The sequence below is a fragment of the Kockiozyma suomiensis genome (genome assembly GCF_038497685.1).
Source record: "Kockiozyma suomiensis strain NRRL Y-17356 unplaced genomic scaffold V2V93scaffold_5, whole genome shotgun sequence".
Classification (NCBI taxonomy): Eukaryota; Fungi; Ascomycota; class Lipomycetes; order Lipomycetales; family Lipomycetaceae; genus Kockiozyma; species Kockiozyma suomiensis.
In genome coordinates, this window is record NW_027117668.1 from 350,578 (window position 1) to 364,027 (window position 13,450).

A 13,450-nucleotide genomic window follows, 5' to 3' on the forward strand; every position below is an offset into this window, starting at 1 on the left:
GAATTTTCTTTATTCTCAATGCATTTTCACTGTAACTGGCTAATAAGATTGACAGCGAGCTTATTTGATTTTGACTTTACTACTGCTATCCGGCCGGGAGACAAAGCCATCAGCGCTCATTAACCAACCTAAGCAATTGATGACCTAGTAAAGGCAGGAAGTGGCTGCTCTACCGACGCAGTACGCTGCTAAATTGAAGCCTACTCAATAGATAACAATATCCACATAATCATACCAATTTAAAAAAAATTAATACTAGTATATATTCAAAGGAGCAAGACACCATAAACCTTGAGACACACTACTATAACGCCAAATACACACAAAGTACACACAAAGCACTCTCTAGTCACTCAGATTCAAGACCTAAAACAAAGCATTAGCCCATACAATCATCGACCATACACGCTTATGGTTAGCAATGAAGTATCAGCTGATTCTGCTCGATCCTTCAAAATTGCTAGCTTTTCCAAAGTCGCAATCTTGGGCTTTGCATTTGCTTTCTTTGGCGGCAGTCCAAATACGCTCTTCACAGCTTTCTTAAATTTCAGCTTCTTCTCTGGTGTTGTCATCGAACTTGGCTCGAGCATGTTTGTAATATCATGTAGCGGATCGGCGTCTGCTTTGTATTTTCTCTTCAGCTTTGACGAGCACTCAATTGCGCTTGAGGGTGCAACAACTTGACACATGTCCAGTGCTCCAGACAATGCAATAGAATTTATCTCAACTTTTGACTTTACCCCCTTCAGATTCTCTATGACTTTACCCGTCTTCGATGGTGTAATTGGTATCTCAGTCTGCTTCAAAAACAATCCCGGCTGTCTTCTTCGCAGATCCTCAACCCACTCATCGCAGTCGCTATCAATATGATAGTCAATCAATCCCTTCCAGGAACTGGCGGCGGGTAAGGTGCGATTAATGTACACAACAATTCCTCCACGCTCATGCACAACTTTAGCTGCATTCCGAACAAGCCTCTTGATGCCGATAACCTTAAGCGAGGTTCCAGCAATAATCAGAAGATCCGGACGCGATTTCATATCTGCGTCAATGCAGCGACCTATGTTTTCTCCATCAGGGTGTTCTTCTCCATAGAGAACAATATTAGGCTGCACCAATACTCAATTAGACAGGGATTAAGGCTATTAAAATTAATCAATCTACTTACACGCAGCAACCCAACTCGAGGGCATCTCTTTCCGAGACTGGTACGTTCTTCAGCTATAGAGGAATTGCGTGAGTGAACATCCTTTTGAAACTCGTTATAAAAGAAACAAATTACCTTTTTCAGTGCAATTCTGGCACTCAGGGATATACCCATCTTCTAGTAAATCACAATCCTCCTCGCTCCAATCAAATTCACCGCAGCACAGTGTGCATTTTAATCTATGAATGTTCCCATGTAACTGCACAACAGTAGACTGTTTCCCCTCTACTCCAATTTGCAAATCTTCGCGACTCTCGAGACCATCAATATTCTGTGTGTAGCATCGGAGTAATTTTTTCTTGTCGTGAAGCAACTTTATGAATTTATGAACAGAAGTTGAGCGGGCACCGAGAATACATGACCGCAGCCGTACCATAAACGTGCAAAACACGGCCGTCGATACAGGGTCCGAAAATAATATCGAGTCAAATAAATCCTTTCCCTTCACAACAGCATTAGGGTATTCCTTTTTAACTAAATTGTAAAGTCCGTTTTCGGACCGAAAGTCCTGCACATCATACTCGTCAGTATACCAAACAAAACAGCACGCACGCGGTCGAGTACTACGAAAATTTATTTCTCTACCAAAACGCGCTCAATATAAAAAAAAAATTATAAACTTACAGGAATGCCTGCATTACACGATATCCCGGCACCAGTAACGAAAAGAATGCGACGGGCCTTGGAAACTCTGGACGCGACACCGCCCACAAGACGCCCTACATCAGCGGTACTTGCAGCGTCTGCTAGACGCACAGAGACGGTAGCAGGCTGCTGAGGCAGTAATGGCATTGCAGGAGCCATAGTGTGTATCTCTCGTGGGGAGAAGCCAACGATCAAGAAGAAAATGCTCAATTGGCGAGGGAGAGTACAATTGTTTAGCGATGAGAGTATGAAGAGATGAGTTTGCGATCTGTTGTGTCGATTGGCTGCCACTCTATAATGCACGAGCACCACGCTAGTCCCTTTTAAGCAATAAATAAACCTCAGCGCTCTTTATACCAAAGATAAACAACCGGAAAGTCTGTAAAATCAAAAACAAATGACTTTTTTTTTTCAGCATCTTCATTAATATTTGGTCTATAGACAATTGTTTGATGCATATGTAGAATTGATGCTTTCTGTGTTTTGGTGCAGCACTATCCTCTCAGTGTGATTAGTGACTCGATTAGTGACCTGTGATTAGGGACCGGACAGTCTCTAGGCCCTCGTCCTCTGAACTATGTGCATTGCCTAACTCCCCTCCCCCGCCGTCGCGATACCATATCGATTACGAGAGCCAGATCAATGATTTTCTCTCTTTGATCTCAACTATCAATTTTGCTGATTGAGGCTTTAAATTTAATACCTGATCCGAGAACAAGTGTACGATCCATTGCAAGCTTAAGCCGCTGATTCTACAAGTGTCCGCGTGCTCTCCTCCGGCAGTCATTAAACTCGCGCAACACGTTGTCAGCCAATTGCTTCTCTTTTAGCAGTATATACTTTGGTAATTAAGTATCTATATATGCAGATCTCTTATTCTTCGATAATTATTAGCAGTGAGGCTCTCAGCTTGCTGACTGGGTGCGTCGGACATTTCTCTTTTACTTCTCTTGACGTTCATTTCCCACCGAAATCGGTCTTATTCGTCCAGGAAGATTTTTTGAATTGCTTGCTAATCAGATATTTTGCAGATCTATTTCAGTAGCATGCTGGGCTATGGTTTTTGCCCCACAACTTTACGATATCGTATGCTACCTACAATATTTCCGCATGCAAATTGAAAATAGGAGAGAAGGCTAATCAGATTCAAATTAGTTTCGGAGACAAAATGCAGATAACTTGTCTATGTCGTTTTTGTGGTTGTGGTTTATCAGCGATATTGCAAATATTACAGGGTGTATCCTACAAGAAACTCTTCCAACAATGGTAAATTCAACTGTTGCTGCCAACTCGATTAAGGCCTATGCTGATGAATGATATAGACAATCCTGGCTGTTTATAATACACTAGCGGATTTGGTATTGATTTTTCAGGTGACATATTACCGCAGACGAAGAGTGCGTCGGATTTTTCTGATGTACTCTTCGAATGTCCCTCCGCGCAAGAAAGACGCGGCTCTCGATCACGAGGGAGAAGATATCATAAGTGACGGTGGCGACGACGATGAAGAAGATGAAAATGATGAAGGCTGCGAGTATTTTCAAAGTCTTGTTATTCCTCCAAGACGAGTGTGGAAGTCAGGTATGTACGTGTTTTATGTAGGCAGCTACCATGGCATGCTAACAGTAAAAGCTATTTTCAAATTTGGGATTATCTTCATGATCGTTTTGTCGTCACTTATCGGCCTTTACTGCGCTACAGACGGTCATCTTTATGATTCGCCAATGAAGTATTACAACCCGCAAATTCCACTTCATATGTGGGGTCAAGTGTGTGGATGGTTTTGCGCCTCAATATATGGTATGCTTTTTCTTTATTGTTTTTGCCGGAGAAGGCTACTAACTTTAGCCATCAGTGACCTCTCGGATTCCTCAAATTATTTTAAATTACAAGCAAAAGTCATGCGCGCACACGTCGTTAATTCACTTTTTATTTGCGTCAGGAGGGAATTTGATGTTTATTACCTCAATCTTGGCATTAGATAATAGTTCTCATTATTTGCTTATAAACTCCAGCTGGCTTTGTGGGACTTTTTTTTCATTGATGTTGGATTATTTGGTAAGTGGTTTGCTGCTTAGCGTATGTTTGCGTGCACTAACAGGCTATATAGATTGTCTTTCAGTCATGGCATTATGATCCTGCCAGATATGAACCAGTCGAACCTAGACTAGCTGAAGCAAAATCTGCTGAATCCCCGAGATTCCAAAGCGACGGAAAGAAAGTAAAATGAGAAGTGCAAATAGACCAGTGTCCTTAGATTCTCATGGTTTGGCTCTTAGAGAGAAGCCTATAATTCATATGCAGCGCTTTAATTTAGAGAATGGGATACATAAAGAGATAAAGGTGGAAAATGGAGTTTATTTGGGTAGTTTTAAATTTGAATTCATCTTAGATATCCTGTAAGTAGTACACGTCACTCTTGCGAAACAAGTAGCATCTGCGTTGGAGTTGTGTTATGGACTGCAAAGCATGATTGACCATACTTCAAGTACAGTGTAAGCTGACAGTATCTAATTTTCTATGGCAAGCTGGATAGAGAGTCTGAAATAAGCCAACTAGCTGCCAAATAGTTAGGTTTACGTTCCACGTCATTGCGGTACTGAGTCAAAAATTAACAAGCTTTCATATACGTTCACCTAACCCACAGAGCTGTAGACCCTGAAGCAGTCATTCTCGACTGCCATTAAAAAATGTATATTGAAGGAAGAGGGATTTATTCAGGATAAATCTGTAAAAGATAATAACCAAGCCAACAATGACTTGCAACATTGAGGTATCAAATGCTGAACTATGTCTTCCATTTAATCATTTGTCATAACGATCATTTGCAAGCGGCCTGATTTACATATTGACCGCCGTCATCGTAAACAAACCAACTTCTCGCTTTATAGAGCCCGATTCTTTCCCTTTCCCCCGCAGTCTCTCTCTTGTGATCTCTTCCTCTTTTTGCTCTGCTCATCTTTACCCTTTAGCTTTCTCCAACTTTTTCCGCCTTCTTCTCTTATCATTACTCGATGGTTTTGATCAAATCTGCTCTCTCAGCGGCAGCTTTAGTGTCTGCCGTAGCAGCTGCTCCTAAGACTCCCATGACGGCAACTCAAGCCTACGTTGCTGGTCATCATGGAAGACACCACTCTGTCTCACCGTTAGAGGAGGGTAGAATCAATGCGTTGTTCACTCCTGACCAACTTCCTTGCGTATGCCCCACTTCTTTTCTCTTGCTTGTTACTCGATACGCCTTTGGGCAAATATTTGCGTCAGGCCGCTTGCTAACTTTTTTTTTAATTTTTTTTTCAGCATGTTGCCGGTGTTGCTGCCTGTGTAGACAACGTTCAAAAGTCATTTTTCAAATGTAGTCCTGATGATGTTGATTGTCAGTGCGGCGCATTAGTCCAGCTTGAGTTGTCGTGCTATGGGATATGTCCTCAATCGGTTTGTATGCGCCATTCTTTCTAGCGGAGCTATATGCTAATCAGATTTAATGTTAGCAAATTCTCATGGAAGTTGCCACGACTATTGGAGACGTTTGTAATAAAATTGCCATGGGATCAGATGGCGTTCCATCTGTTGTCGATAAGGATGACAAGATTCCTGCTAGTTTCGTTGAAGATGAAGCAATCTTAGGCTTCAATGACGACGATACTCTTGAGTTGACAAATTCTGAGCAATATGGAATGGCTGATGAGCTCCAAAAAGATCCTTTCTCCATTGTTGGGGGTGCTGATGATTCTGGACTTCCTGATGTATCTGAGGACGTCACCTATGGCACTCCTGTATCGGAGGAGACGTCGAGTGCCAAGGCTGATGCCGCTGTTAACGCTGAAGCTCCGATGATCTCTGAAGCTCCGTTGATGGTCGACACGCCCTTGATGTCTGAAGCTCCGGCCGAAGAACCTCACACGCCAGAGGCTCCGGCTGAAGAGCCCCACATGTCAGAGGCTCCGGCTGAAGAACCTCACATGCCAGAGGCTGCGGCTGAAGAGCCTCTCATGTCAGAGGCGCCGGCTGAGGAACCTCACATGCCAGAGACATCCACTGAAGAACTTCTCATGCCAGAAGCGGGTGCCGATGCAATGTCGCCGGCGGCCACTGCCGCTCCCTCTGCGGAGAATGCAGCTTCGCCTACGACCGTCGATCAATCGGCAATCACTCCTGTTGCCGTGTTTGTCCCGGAAGAGACAGTCCTGACTGACTCCGATATAGCCATGACTGTGACTTATCCTCACATGGTTGGCTACTCTGCTGCCCCCGCCGCTGCTACACCCACCTCCGCTGGTCCTGTCCCGCGTTCGCTCAACGAAACCTCCGCGGAGCCCAAGAGTAATTACAACTCAACTAAGTCCTTCAACGAGACCGGTTACGACGATGAAGATAACGAGGAGAGCGACTCGGGATATAAGCCCAAGCGTAACAAGACCAAAGGCGGCTTCTCTATCGACGGACATTACTCCAACTACACTGGCAACCTTACCAGTGTCTACGGCAACATGACTGGAAATTACTCTGGTAATGGAACATTCCCTGTCTTTGAGGGCTCTGGTATGTCCTCCTATGCAGCGGTTAATATCGCTGCTACTGTTGTAGTCGGTCTCGTTACCTTCGCCGGATTGGCGCTCCTGTAAAATCTGTGAATATCGCAAAACTCGTTTTATGCCCTTGTTTCTGAGACTGTTTCGTAAGACTGTATTCTTATTACCTATCTGGGGAAGCAGGAAAGTCTTTGGGTCAACTAGATTGTCTTGATAAAATAAAATTGTATTACTTTATAATGAATCTGTCTTTTAAACAACTACAATATCGAAAAATACGTTTGAACAACTTTTAAAAGCAACTGAAATATATATACATAAGACCCGCTTCCGAAATATATAATAATGCAATACAACTTCGCACCATGACAATAATTTTTTCTGGTTCACCAACTTGAACTTTAAGGATTCTAATTTTAACCCTTTTTGTGCTTTCCTGTTTCCTTCAAATGCAAATAAAAAATTTTCCCCATGTACAAAGAACTTTTTTTGGCTAATAGCCATGACATAATATACATAAAGCAAACACAACACACAGCAAAAAAGTAAGAAATGATTCATGACTAACGCGACTGCGACCACCCCTACCACCATCATAATTGAGACAGAAAACGCCGAAAACAAACTAAGGTAGACGCAGACATTGACATCAAATGTTCTTTTTGAACTCCTCAGACTTACTCACGATGAGTTGGAGAGATACAGTCTGCATTGATACATTCACGCATAATGATTAAGCTTGAAAAGTCTGATTTTCCCAGCTTCGCTGCCAGATGCAAACATCTCCGATCCGGCACTGAATGCAGTCGCGGTAACTTTTCCAAGCGGAGTACCCGAGGTAGGCCAATTCTTGAAAACGGTGCCAGATGGTAAGTGAGCGAACCGGAAGGCATCTTTCTTTGCGCGCGATGCCATTCCGAGCATTTGTCCGTCGTGAGAGAACTGTAGTCCGCTAACAGACGTCACAAGTTGATCTAATGAAAATGAAAGTTTTGGCTGGTCGCCATCTTTTTTTGCTGTATCGTATACATTCACGATACCACTCTGACTTCCTAGCGCAACCCAATTATCGGTAGCCGCAAGCGCGGTGATACCCACGCCGCCGAAATCAGCCCACCGAGATACGAACCGTCGCTCAGAGGTACTCCATTCCCAGATTTCACCAGCCGAGTTGGCAATAGTGATAAGTCCACCATCTTTGCTCCAAACAAAATCAGCTACACCACCACCCTCGATCTTGGCACCCGAGATCCACTGGCCGTTATTGGCGTCCAGCAAATTGACCCAGCCACCTGAACCAATTAGACCAATAAAACGACCACAGGGAGAAAGCTTGAACCGCTCCATACTGCGCTGACTTTGCTCGTGTCCGTACATACGATTTATTTTATCCACATTGCCAGATTCCAGATCCCAGACATAGAAATAACGACGGCGACCACCAGCAAAGACACGGTGTCCGTCAACATGGAATTCAGCAGTCTGGATAGGAGACGAGCGGATATGCAAGGAGGTCGCAAGTGGATTGACTTTACCGTCGACATTGTAAATACGCAGACTTCTGTCGAATCCAGCGGAAAGAAGCAATGGAAGCGATGGGTGGAAAGAAAGTGTTTGGATAGCGGCTTGCGAAGGCGCTTGCTGATTTGCGTCTCGAAGTCGAGAGATATCAAGGATACTTGCTGGAAGAAGTGTGGAGGCTGTTTTTTCAGTATACCGCTCCGAACTCTGAAGAATCTTCTTGAGCGGATTTGCAGAAAGTTTTCGCTCTTTGTCATCTTCAGCTTCAATGTCGTCACCTGAAGAGACCGTATCTGAGTTGTCAGAGTCGTTATTTTGTCGCCTTGAGCTCGGAATAGCCCAATCGGGCGCCGGATAGAGTCGCTGGAATTGAGAGCGAAGACGGGCCGAGTATTCATTACCGTCGACCAGGTCATCATCTTCGGTAGCACGTAACTTACGAAGGCGGTCACTCGAGGCAAGGGATATACTCAATCTCTCATCGTCACTGTCAATCCAAGCTGGGGGCGGACCACGTTCCTTTTTGTACTGGCCAACAACGGTGGTAGATATTGCGCTGTCTGCAGAAATGATTGCGCTGATTGAAGGATTACTGAGACCATCAACGACGAAAAGCTATTAAAAAAAGTTAACATAAAAGTAACGCACAGTAAATGGACTGAACACACTCACATCGTCATCATTCACGTTTGCAAAAGTGGTGGCCTCTTCCTCATCTTGCGCATCAATGTCGTCGTCAGATTCAGATGACTCAACATCAGCATCTTCTTCAGTGCCAAATTGAGGAACAGCGGCATCCTTCAAGCCATTTTCGAATCCTTCATGATCGCCAAAGACAGCACGCTCAAGAGCAAGCTCGACATCGTCTTTTTCATGCTCACCAAGAGCGTGCTTCTGCTTCTTTGGCGGTGATCCAGAGAATCCACTAACTCGCGAAGGAGCAGAATTCGACAGCTTCTTCGGCATTGCGCTCCGGTGAATGGCGTTGATTTAGAGAGCTCCAATTGCTGCGAGAAGGAAGGTGTGATGAAAGAAGACAAGTGACAAGAGTTGGGAGAAGGGCAAGGAGAGGCCTTGTATGAAGAGGGATGATTTGAGTCTGACGGCTGAGTTGGGACAAATGACGAAAAAAATCTTTTTTTTGCCTAAAGTTTTTCTGTGATCCGCGCACCAAACCGCGTGCGCCACAGGAATTTTTTCATCTTCTGCAAAAAAAAAAGGAAAAAATAAAAAAAGGAAAAATGAGGACCACTTTTTTGAGCTGCTGCTTTTTTTTTTCGACGACTATGCTTTAGCGCATTCTTCTCCACTTCGTCTTTTTTGTGATTAGTCTCGACGCGAGTGTTCGAGGCGCCAATTACCGAGACCTTCCTTGTCTATTTCACGTGATGCCATCTCTACGTCATTCCTCCCAGCCGGCGAAACAATGTCCGTCATTAGCCGATATCACATGACATTCTGTGATATGCGTGAGACGTGTGACCTCGTGCGAAAGGTGGTAGCATCTCTAAATTGTACTGCCAATGAGTTCTTGGACAAAGCAATGTCGAAAATGTAAGCAATAATTTTGTTTCACTTATAATGACTATATTTTCTGACAAATATCCGCACGTTCGGTTTTTCTAGACTCGTGTTTGGAAGCCCAGGCAAGAATCTGAAAGCTGCGATCTCAAAGGCAGCACATATCAGCTCTTCTCCAGCAGGTCCCTTTGACGCGCTCTTATTGCTCGGAGACGCGTTCAATTCCGAGACTCCCGAGTCTGATATGGATGAGATTCTGGATGCCAAAATTGTTCCCTCACTTCCCACTTACTTCTATTCAAACGACCGTCTACCGACAAAGATTAGAAAAGCTCTCGAGAACAGCAAAAATGGCAAGCTATGCAAGAATTTAACGTGCTTTGGAAGTTCGGGCGTAATAACTACAGACAAAGGGGTCAAAATTGCCGCTGCTGGTCCGGGGAGCAGTATTTTTGAAATTGAAAAGCTCAAATCTCAGAAAAATGTTGATGTTTTAGTGACTGCTCACTGGCCAGAACATATAACCTTATTATCTGCCAGCGCCAATGAGAACGAGACGGTAACAAACACAAAGACGGATTTCCGGATATCAGATCTTTCGTCGTTGTTGCAACCTCGCTACCACTTTTCGCCAGGAAAATTGTTTTGGGAACGCGAGCCTTATCGTAATGAAGGGTATCTAAACCTGGAGGGCGGCGGCGGCGAGCGTCCTACGCAATTCATCTCACTTGCGCCAGTTGGCAATCTAGAGAAAAGTAAATGGTATTACGCTTTTAACATTTCAATCCCATACATTCCCCTTCCTCTGCCGGAAAACGCGACGGCTAATCCATTGATTGAAGGGGCAAGGATCAAGGCCACTCAAAAGCCTGCGAGTAAAGAAATACGAAACGACGGCGAAGCAGATTCAGATGATGATGAAGATCTTATTTACGGCGTCAGCAAAAGCAAAAGAAAGCACGTCGACGGAGACGAGGATAGATCTTCGCGACGAGACTCTAAGCGACGAGGCAGTACGCGGAGAATGCAGCAGACTCGTGCACAGCGTAAACCTGTCGACGCTTCAACTTGCTTTTTTTGCCTATCGAATCCTCAGTTGGCGCAACATTTTATTGTATCGATCGGCAATGAAAGTTACGTGACGACCGCTAAGGGCCCACTTCCGAAGTCAAATTCATCGAGATTAGGATGTCCTGGTCATATTTTGATTATTCCTTTAGAACATCAACCTACAATCGTATCAATAGAAGACCAAGATAGTAGGAAGAATGTACGAGCTGAGATGGATAAGTTTAGAGGTTGCATCTCGAAAATGTTTGCGGATCTCGGTTATACCGCGATTGCATTTGAAATCAGCAGACACAACGGTATTCATTTTCATACTCAAGTTATTCCAGTTCCAAACGAACTGGCTAAGGGTGTTGAAGAGGAATTCAAAACGGCTGCTGAAATGAATGGATATACTCTCACTCTAGAAGAAGTAGCCGAAACAGAAGATTATTTCAAAGTCTATCTTGATGGCGGCAAGACTCTTTACGTTCCACTGTCACCGGATTCGAGATTTGATTTACAGTTTGGTAGAAAAGTGCTGGCTACTATCTTGGATCTTCCTGAACGTTCTGACTGGAAAAAATGCGCTCAAAATGAGGAAGAAGAAGTAAAAGATGCTGAAAGATTTAAAGAATTGTTCAGTAGGTATGACTTTACTCTGGAAGAGTAAGCATAATAGAGAAGGGAGTTTCGATACGTGTGTAAGATAATTGTAAAATAGATCATAAGTTGTATTACAGAGATATCACTTATACAAGGACATATTTGAAGGTGATTATCGGCACCTTCGCAATATCGTACTTCTTTCTAAATTTCTTTACCGCCTTTTCTAATCCTTCTATCTTTTCCCATAACGCCAGCCTCACCGCATCGTCGGCTTTAAATGTCATCTCCACCACAACCAGATCGACTTCATCCTTGAGTAGCCCAATCTTCACGCGATTATCATCATCGACGACAGCTGCCGGATACAGCTCCGCGAGAATTGTGCCTATCTTTGCAATATAAAAGCCCCAAAACATATACGAGTATCCCAAACTACCCTTTGTCTCCTTTACAACTAGATTGCATAATCGTCCAAGTATGCGTTCGTCAAAAACTTCGCCCCCCCATCTTTCGCATAAAATTATACCAATCAAAGCGCGATCAACATGCGACAATCCAAAAGCCTTGGCCAGAGGTCCCGTAATTGCAATATTAAGGGCTGCTGTCGCCTGCACATCCTTTGTGTAAGATGCTTGGTCATATAGTAAATTAGCAATAGCGGGAGCTATACGCTTCGAAATGTATGATGGAGTGAATGCGGACATTGAAAAATCCAGTAGAGTAGCGATCTTTTCAGACGCAGGTTTCGCGTGATCTAACGTGCAAGAGACTAGCGGATCTTTAAATCTAATCGAGTCACTCAAAATAGAAAACAGGAATCCTTCCTTGATTCCACCTTGACAAAAGTATACTGAACCAAGTACGGAAGTTGCAGATATTAGGGACTGCACCAAGAAACATATGCTAGGCAGCTGCATAGCTCTTCGCTTTGATATACGAAACATATCCTCAAGTTTGGCAGCTATTTGCTCGTTGATCTGACGTTGCGTGACTTTGTCGAGATCCTTCAACGAGCAGCGGTATCCATTTATGATTGGAATCGGATAATGTTCGTCCTCAGAGAGCATACTCATGATAAAGCATCCTAATGCTCGAAAACCGCCGCCAGATAAGTACAAACTTGCTCCTTTCAGAGAGAAAGGAAGGTTTATCTGGCGAAGTGCCGTTGCAAAAGCTTTCACCAGCTCGGCTTTCAGCTCGGCTATATTTTTTGACCGCGAAAGTCGCAGAGAGAGAGCTGCCGCCCCATATGGCAGAGATACAGCCGTTTCAGATATCGAGAGTTTTCTACCTAAAGTCGACACCCAGCTTATCTGTATACTACCGCCTCCGAGATCCATTACAACCCCATTGATTTCATGATAGGAGGCGGCAATCCCTAAAGCTCCATATTTTGCCTCCATATTCTGTCGTAAAAGAGATATTTTCCATTTACTATTAATGGATCTAATAAGGCTTAGTAGATCATCTGAATTTGCAGCAGAGCGAGAGGCCTCTGTGCCAAACAATGAGACATCTTCAGCAGCAACTCCAAGAGCGCGACAGACTGCGTCGAAGCGGCTCAAAGCCGCTCGTAGACGGTCAAAAACTGATTTTGAAATGCGGCGATCAGATGAAGAAGCAATCGCATCGTATAACGAGATTTTGGCTCGGTCTTGGAATACGATAGGTAAATTTCGTGCCGACGGTGTGCCGTTTAGATCAGTGACTGAGAATCGCACGGCGTTCGATCCAATATCGACGATCCCGACCAACATGATAGTCAATAATTGGAGCACACAGATAAAAATCGGTGCGTAAGTTGATACAGCGCCGTAGAAACAAAGTCGTAGGCTGTACCTGGAACCTGCTTGCCTTGAAGATGGGGCGACAAGTATCGTGGCAGGCGCTAAATCACAATAAGCCCAACGTGCTGTGCGGCGCGGCGGTTATTTCGACAGCTCTCGCGAACGAACATTCGTCTGATGTCATCTGATGTCATCTGCCGTGTCCGAATTCTTGCTACCGCTCTGCAGATAGACAAACGAAGTCAGTTCGAGTCTTCTAGTGTTGTTTAGTTTGCAAACAAGCACTCCAAAAAGGGCCAAAGCGCTTGTCCAATTCTGGCGTGCTCTTCGCCAGCAGAACCCCGTCGCACTCTACTAGTCCCTCAGGGGAAAGTTTCCTGGATCCGCGAGGCCCAAGGCCCTAGATGTCGACAAAGCGCACAGCGTGCAGACCGCGCGCGAGTGCCCAGCGATAGTAGTGTCATGATTATCAGTCTGTAACAAATCAGATGATCATGGAACTGCAGCAGGACTTTTCATTGACGCTTCGGCCGAGGGCGGCTGCGAAACGCGCGCCTGCCAACGCACCGCAGAGCAATATGCTT

At 44.4% G+C, this 13,450-nt stretch overlaps 6 protein-coding genes across 6 annotated transcripts; 3 read left to right on the top strand and 3 right to left on the bottom strand.

Annotated features, from left to right (window-relative positions):
* Positions 1 to 226: 226 nt before the first annotated feature.
* Positions 227 to 2,198, bottom strand: V2V93DRAFT_367516 (DHS-like NAD/FAD-binding domain-containing protein). Its single transcript, XM_066909593.1, has 4 exons — positions 1,832 to 2,198; positions 1,283 to 1,715; positions 1,169 to 1,221; positions 227 to 1,109 (listed from the first exon to the last, which is right to left on the bottom strand). The coding sequence occupies exons 1-4, from the start codon at positions 2,009 to 2,011 to the stop codon at positions 393 to 395; spliced, it is 1,383 nt and encodes a 460-aa protein (XP_066766500.1). The 5' UTR covers positions 2,012 to 2,198; the 3' UTR covers positions 227 to 392.
* A 56-nt stretch (positions 2,199 to 2,254) lies between these two features.
* Positions 2,255 to 4,471, top strand: V2V93DRAFT_367521 (PQ loop repeat-domain-containing protein). The gene is made up of 7 exons (XM_066909594.1): positions 2,255 to 2,773; positions 2,884 to 2,938; positions 3,008 to 3,118; positions 3,175 to 3,433; positions 3,485 to 3,652; positions 3,708 to 3,910; positions 3,963 to 4,471. Exons 1-7 carry the CDS (start codon positions 2,715 to 2,717, stop codon positions 4,080 to 4,082), a joined length of 975 nt encoding a protein of 324 aa, XP_066766501.1. The 5' UTR covers positions 2,255 to 2,714; the 3' UTR covers positions 4,083 to 4,471.
* An 868-nt stretch (positions 4,472 to 5,339) lies between these two features.
* Positions 5,340 to 6,596, top strand: V2V93DRAFT_367523 (uncharacterized protein). Its single transcript, XM_066909595.1, has one exon. It carries the CDS (start codon positions 5,350 to 5,352, stop codon positions 6,472 to 6,474), a length of 1,125 nt encoding a protein of 374 aa, XP_066766502.1. The 5' UTR covers positions 5,340 to 5,349; the 3' UTR covers positions 6,475 to 6,596.
* Positions 6,597 to 7,101: 505 nt separating this feature from the next.
* Positions 7,102 to 8,868, bottom strand: V2V93DRAFT_322945 (WD40-repeat-containing domain protein; the record flags this gene model as incomplete). The annotated part of the gene is made up of 2 exons (XM_066907425.1): positions 7,102 to 8,517; positions 8,575 to 8,868. 2 exons carry the CDS (start codon positions 8,866 to 8,868, stop codon positions 7,102 to 7,104), a joined length of 1,710 nt encoding a protein of 569 aa, XP_066766503.1.
* Positions 8,869 to 9,403: 535 nt separating this feature from the next.
* On the top strand, positions 9,404 to 11,234 carry V2V93DRAFT_367526 (CwfJ C-terminus 1-domain-containing protein-like protein). Its single transcript, XM_066909596.1, has 2 exons — positions 9,404 to 9,456; positions 9,529 to 11,234. The coding sequence occupies exons 1-2, from the start codon at positions 9,446 to 9,448 to the stop codon at positions 11,141 to 11,143; spliced, it is 1,626 nt and encodes a 541-aa protein (XP_066766504.1). The 5' UTR covers positions 9,404 to 9,445; the 3' UTR covers positions 11,144 to 11,234.
* V2V93DRAFT_367527 (Ppx/GppA phosphatase family-domain-containing protein) lies at positions 11,187 to 12,961 on the bottom strand. The gene has a single exon (XM_066909597.1). It carries the CDS (start codon positions 12,834 to 12,836, stop codon positions 11,223 to 11,225), a length of 1,614 nt encoding a protein of 537 aa, XP_066766505.1. The 5' UTR covers positions 12,837 to 12,961; the 3' UTR covers positions 11,187 to 11,222.
* Positions 12,962 to 13,450: the final 489 nt, after the last annotated feature.

Coding starts and splice junctions, on each gene's coding strand:
- V2V93DRAFT_367516 (XM_066909593.1), bottom strand. CDS start 2,011: ATGGCTCCTGCAATGCCATTACTGCCTCAGCAGCCTGCTACCGTCTCT. Junction 1,716..1,831: donor CGTGTAATGCAGGCATTCCT/GTAAGTTTATAA, acceptor TATGATGTGCAG/GACTTTCGGTCCGAAAACGG. Junction 1,222..1,282: donor CCAGAATTGCACTGAAAAAG/GTAATTTGTTTC, acceptor ATTCCTCTATAG/CTGAAGAACGTACCAGTCTC.
- V2V93DRAFT_367521 (XM_066909594.1), top strand. CDS start 2,715: ATGCAGATCTCTTATTCTTCGATAATTATTAGCAGTGAGGCTCTCAGC. Junction 3,653..3,707: donor GTTTTGCGCCTCAATATATG/GTATGCTTTTTC, acceptor TTTAGCCATCAG/TGACCTCTCGGATTCCTCAA. Junction 3,911..3,962: donor CATTGATGTTGGATTATTTG/GTAAGTGGTTTG, acceptor CAGGCTATATAG/ATTGTCTTTCAGTCATGGCA.
- V2V93DRAFT_367523 (XM_066909595.1), top strand. CDS start 5,350: ATGGAAGTTGCCACGACTATTGGAGACGTTTGTAATAAAATTGCCATG.
- V2V93DRAFT_367527 (XM_066909597.1), bottom strand. CDS start 12,836: ATGTTGGTCGGGATCGTCGATATTGGATCGAACGCCGTGCGATTCTCA.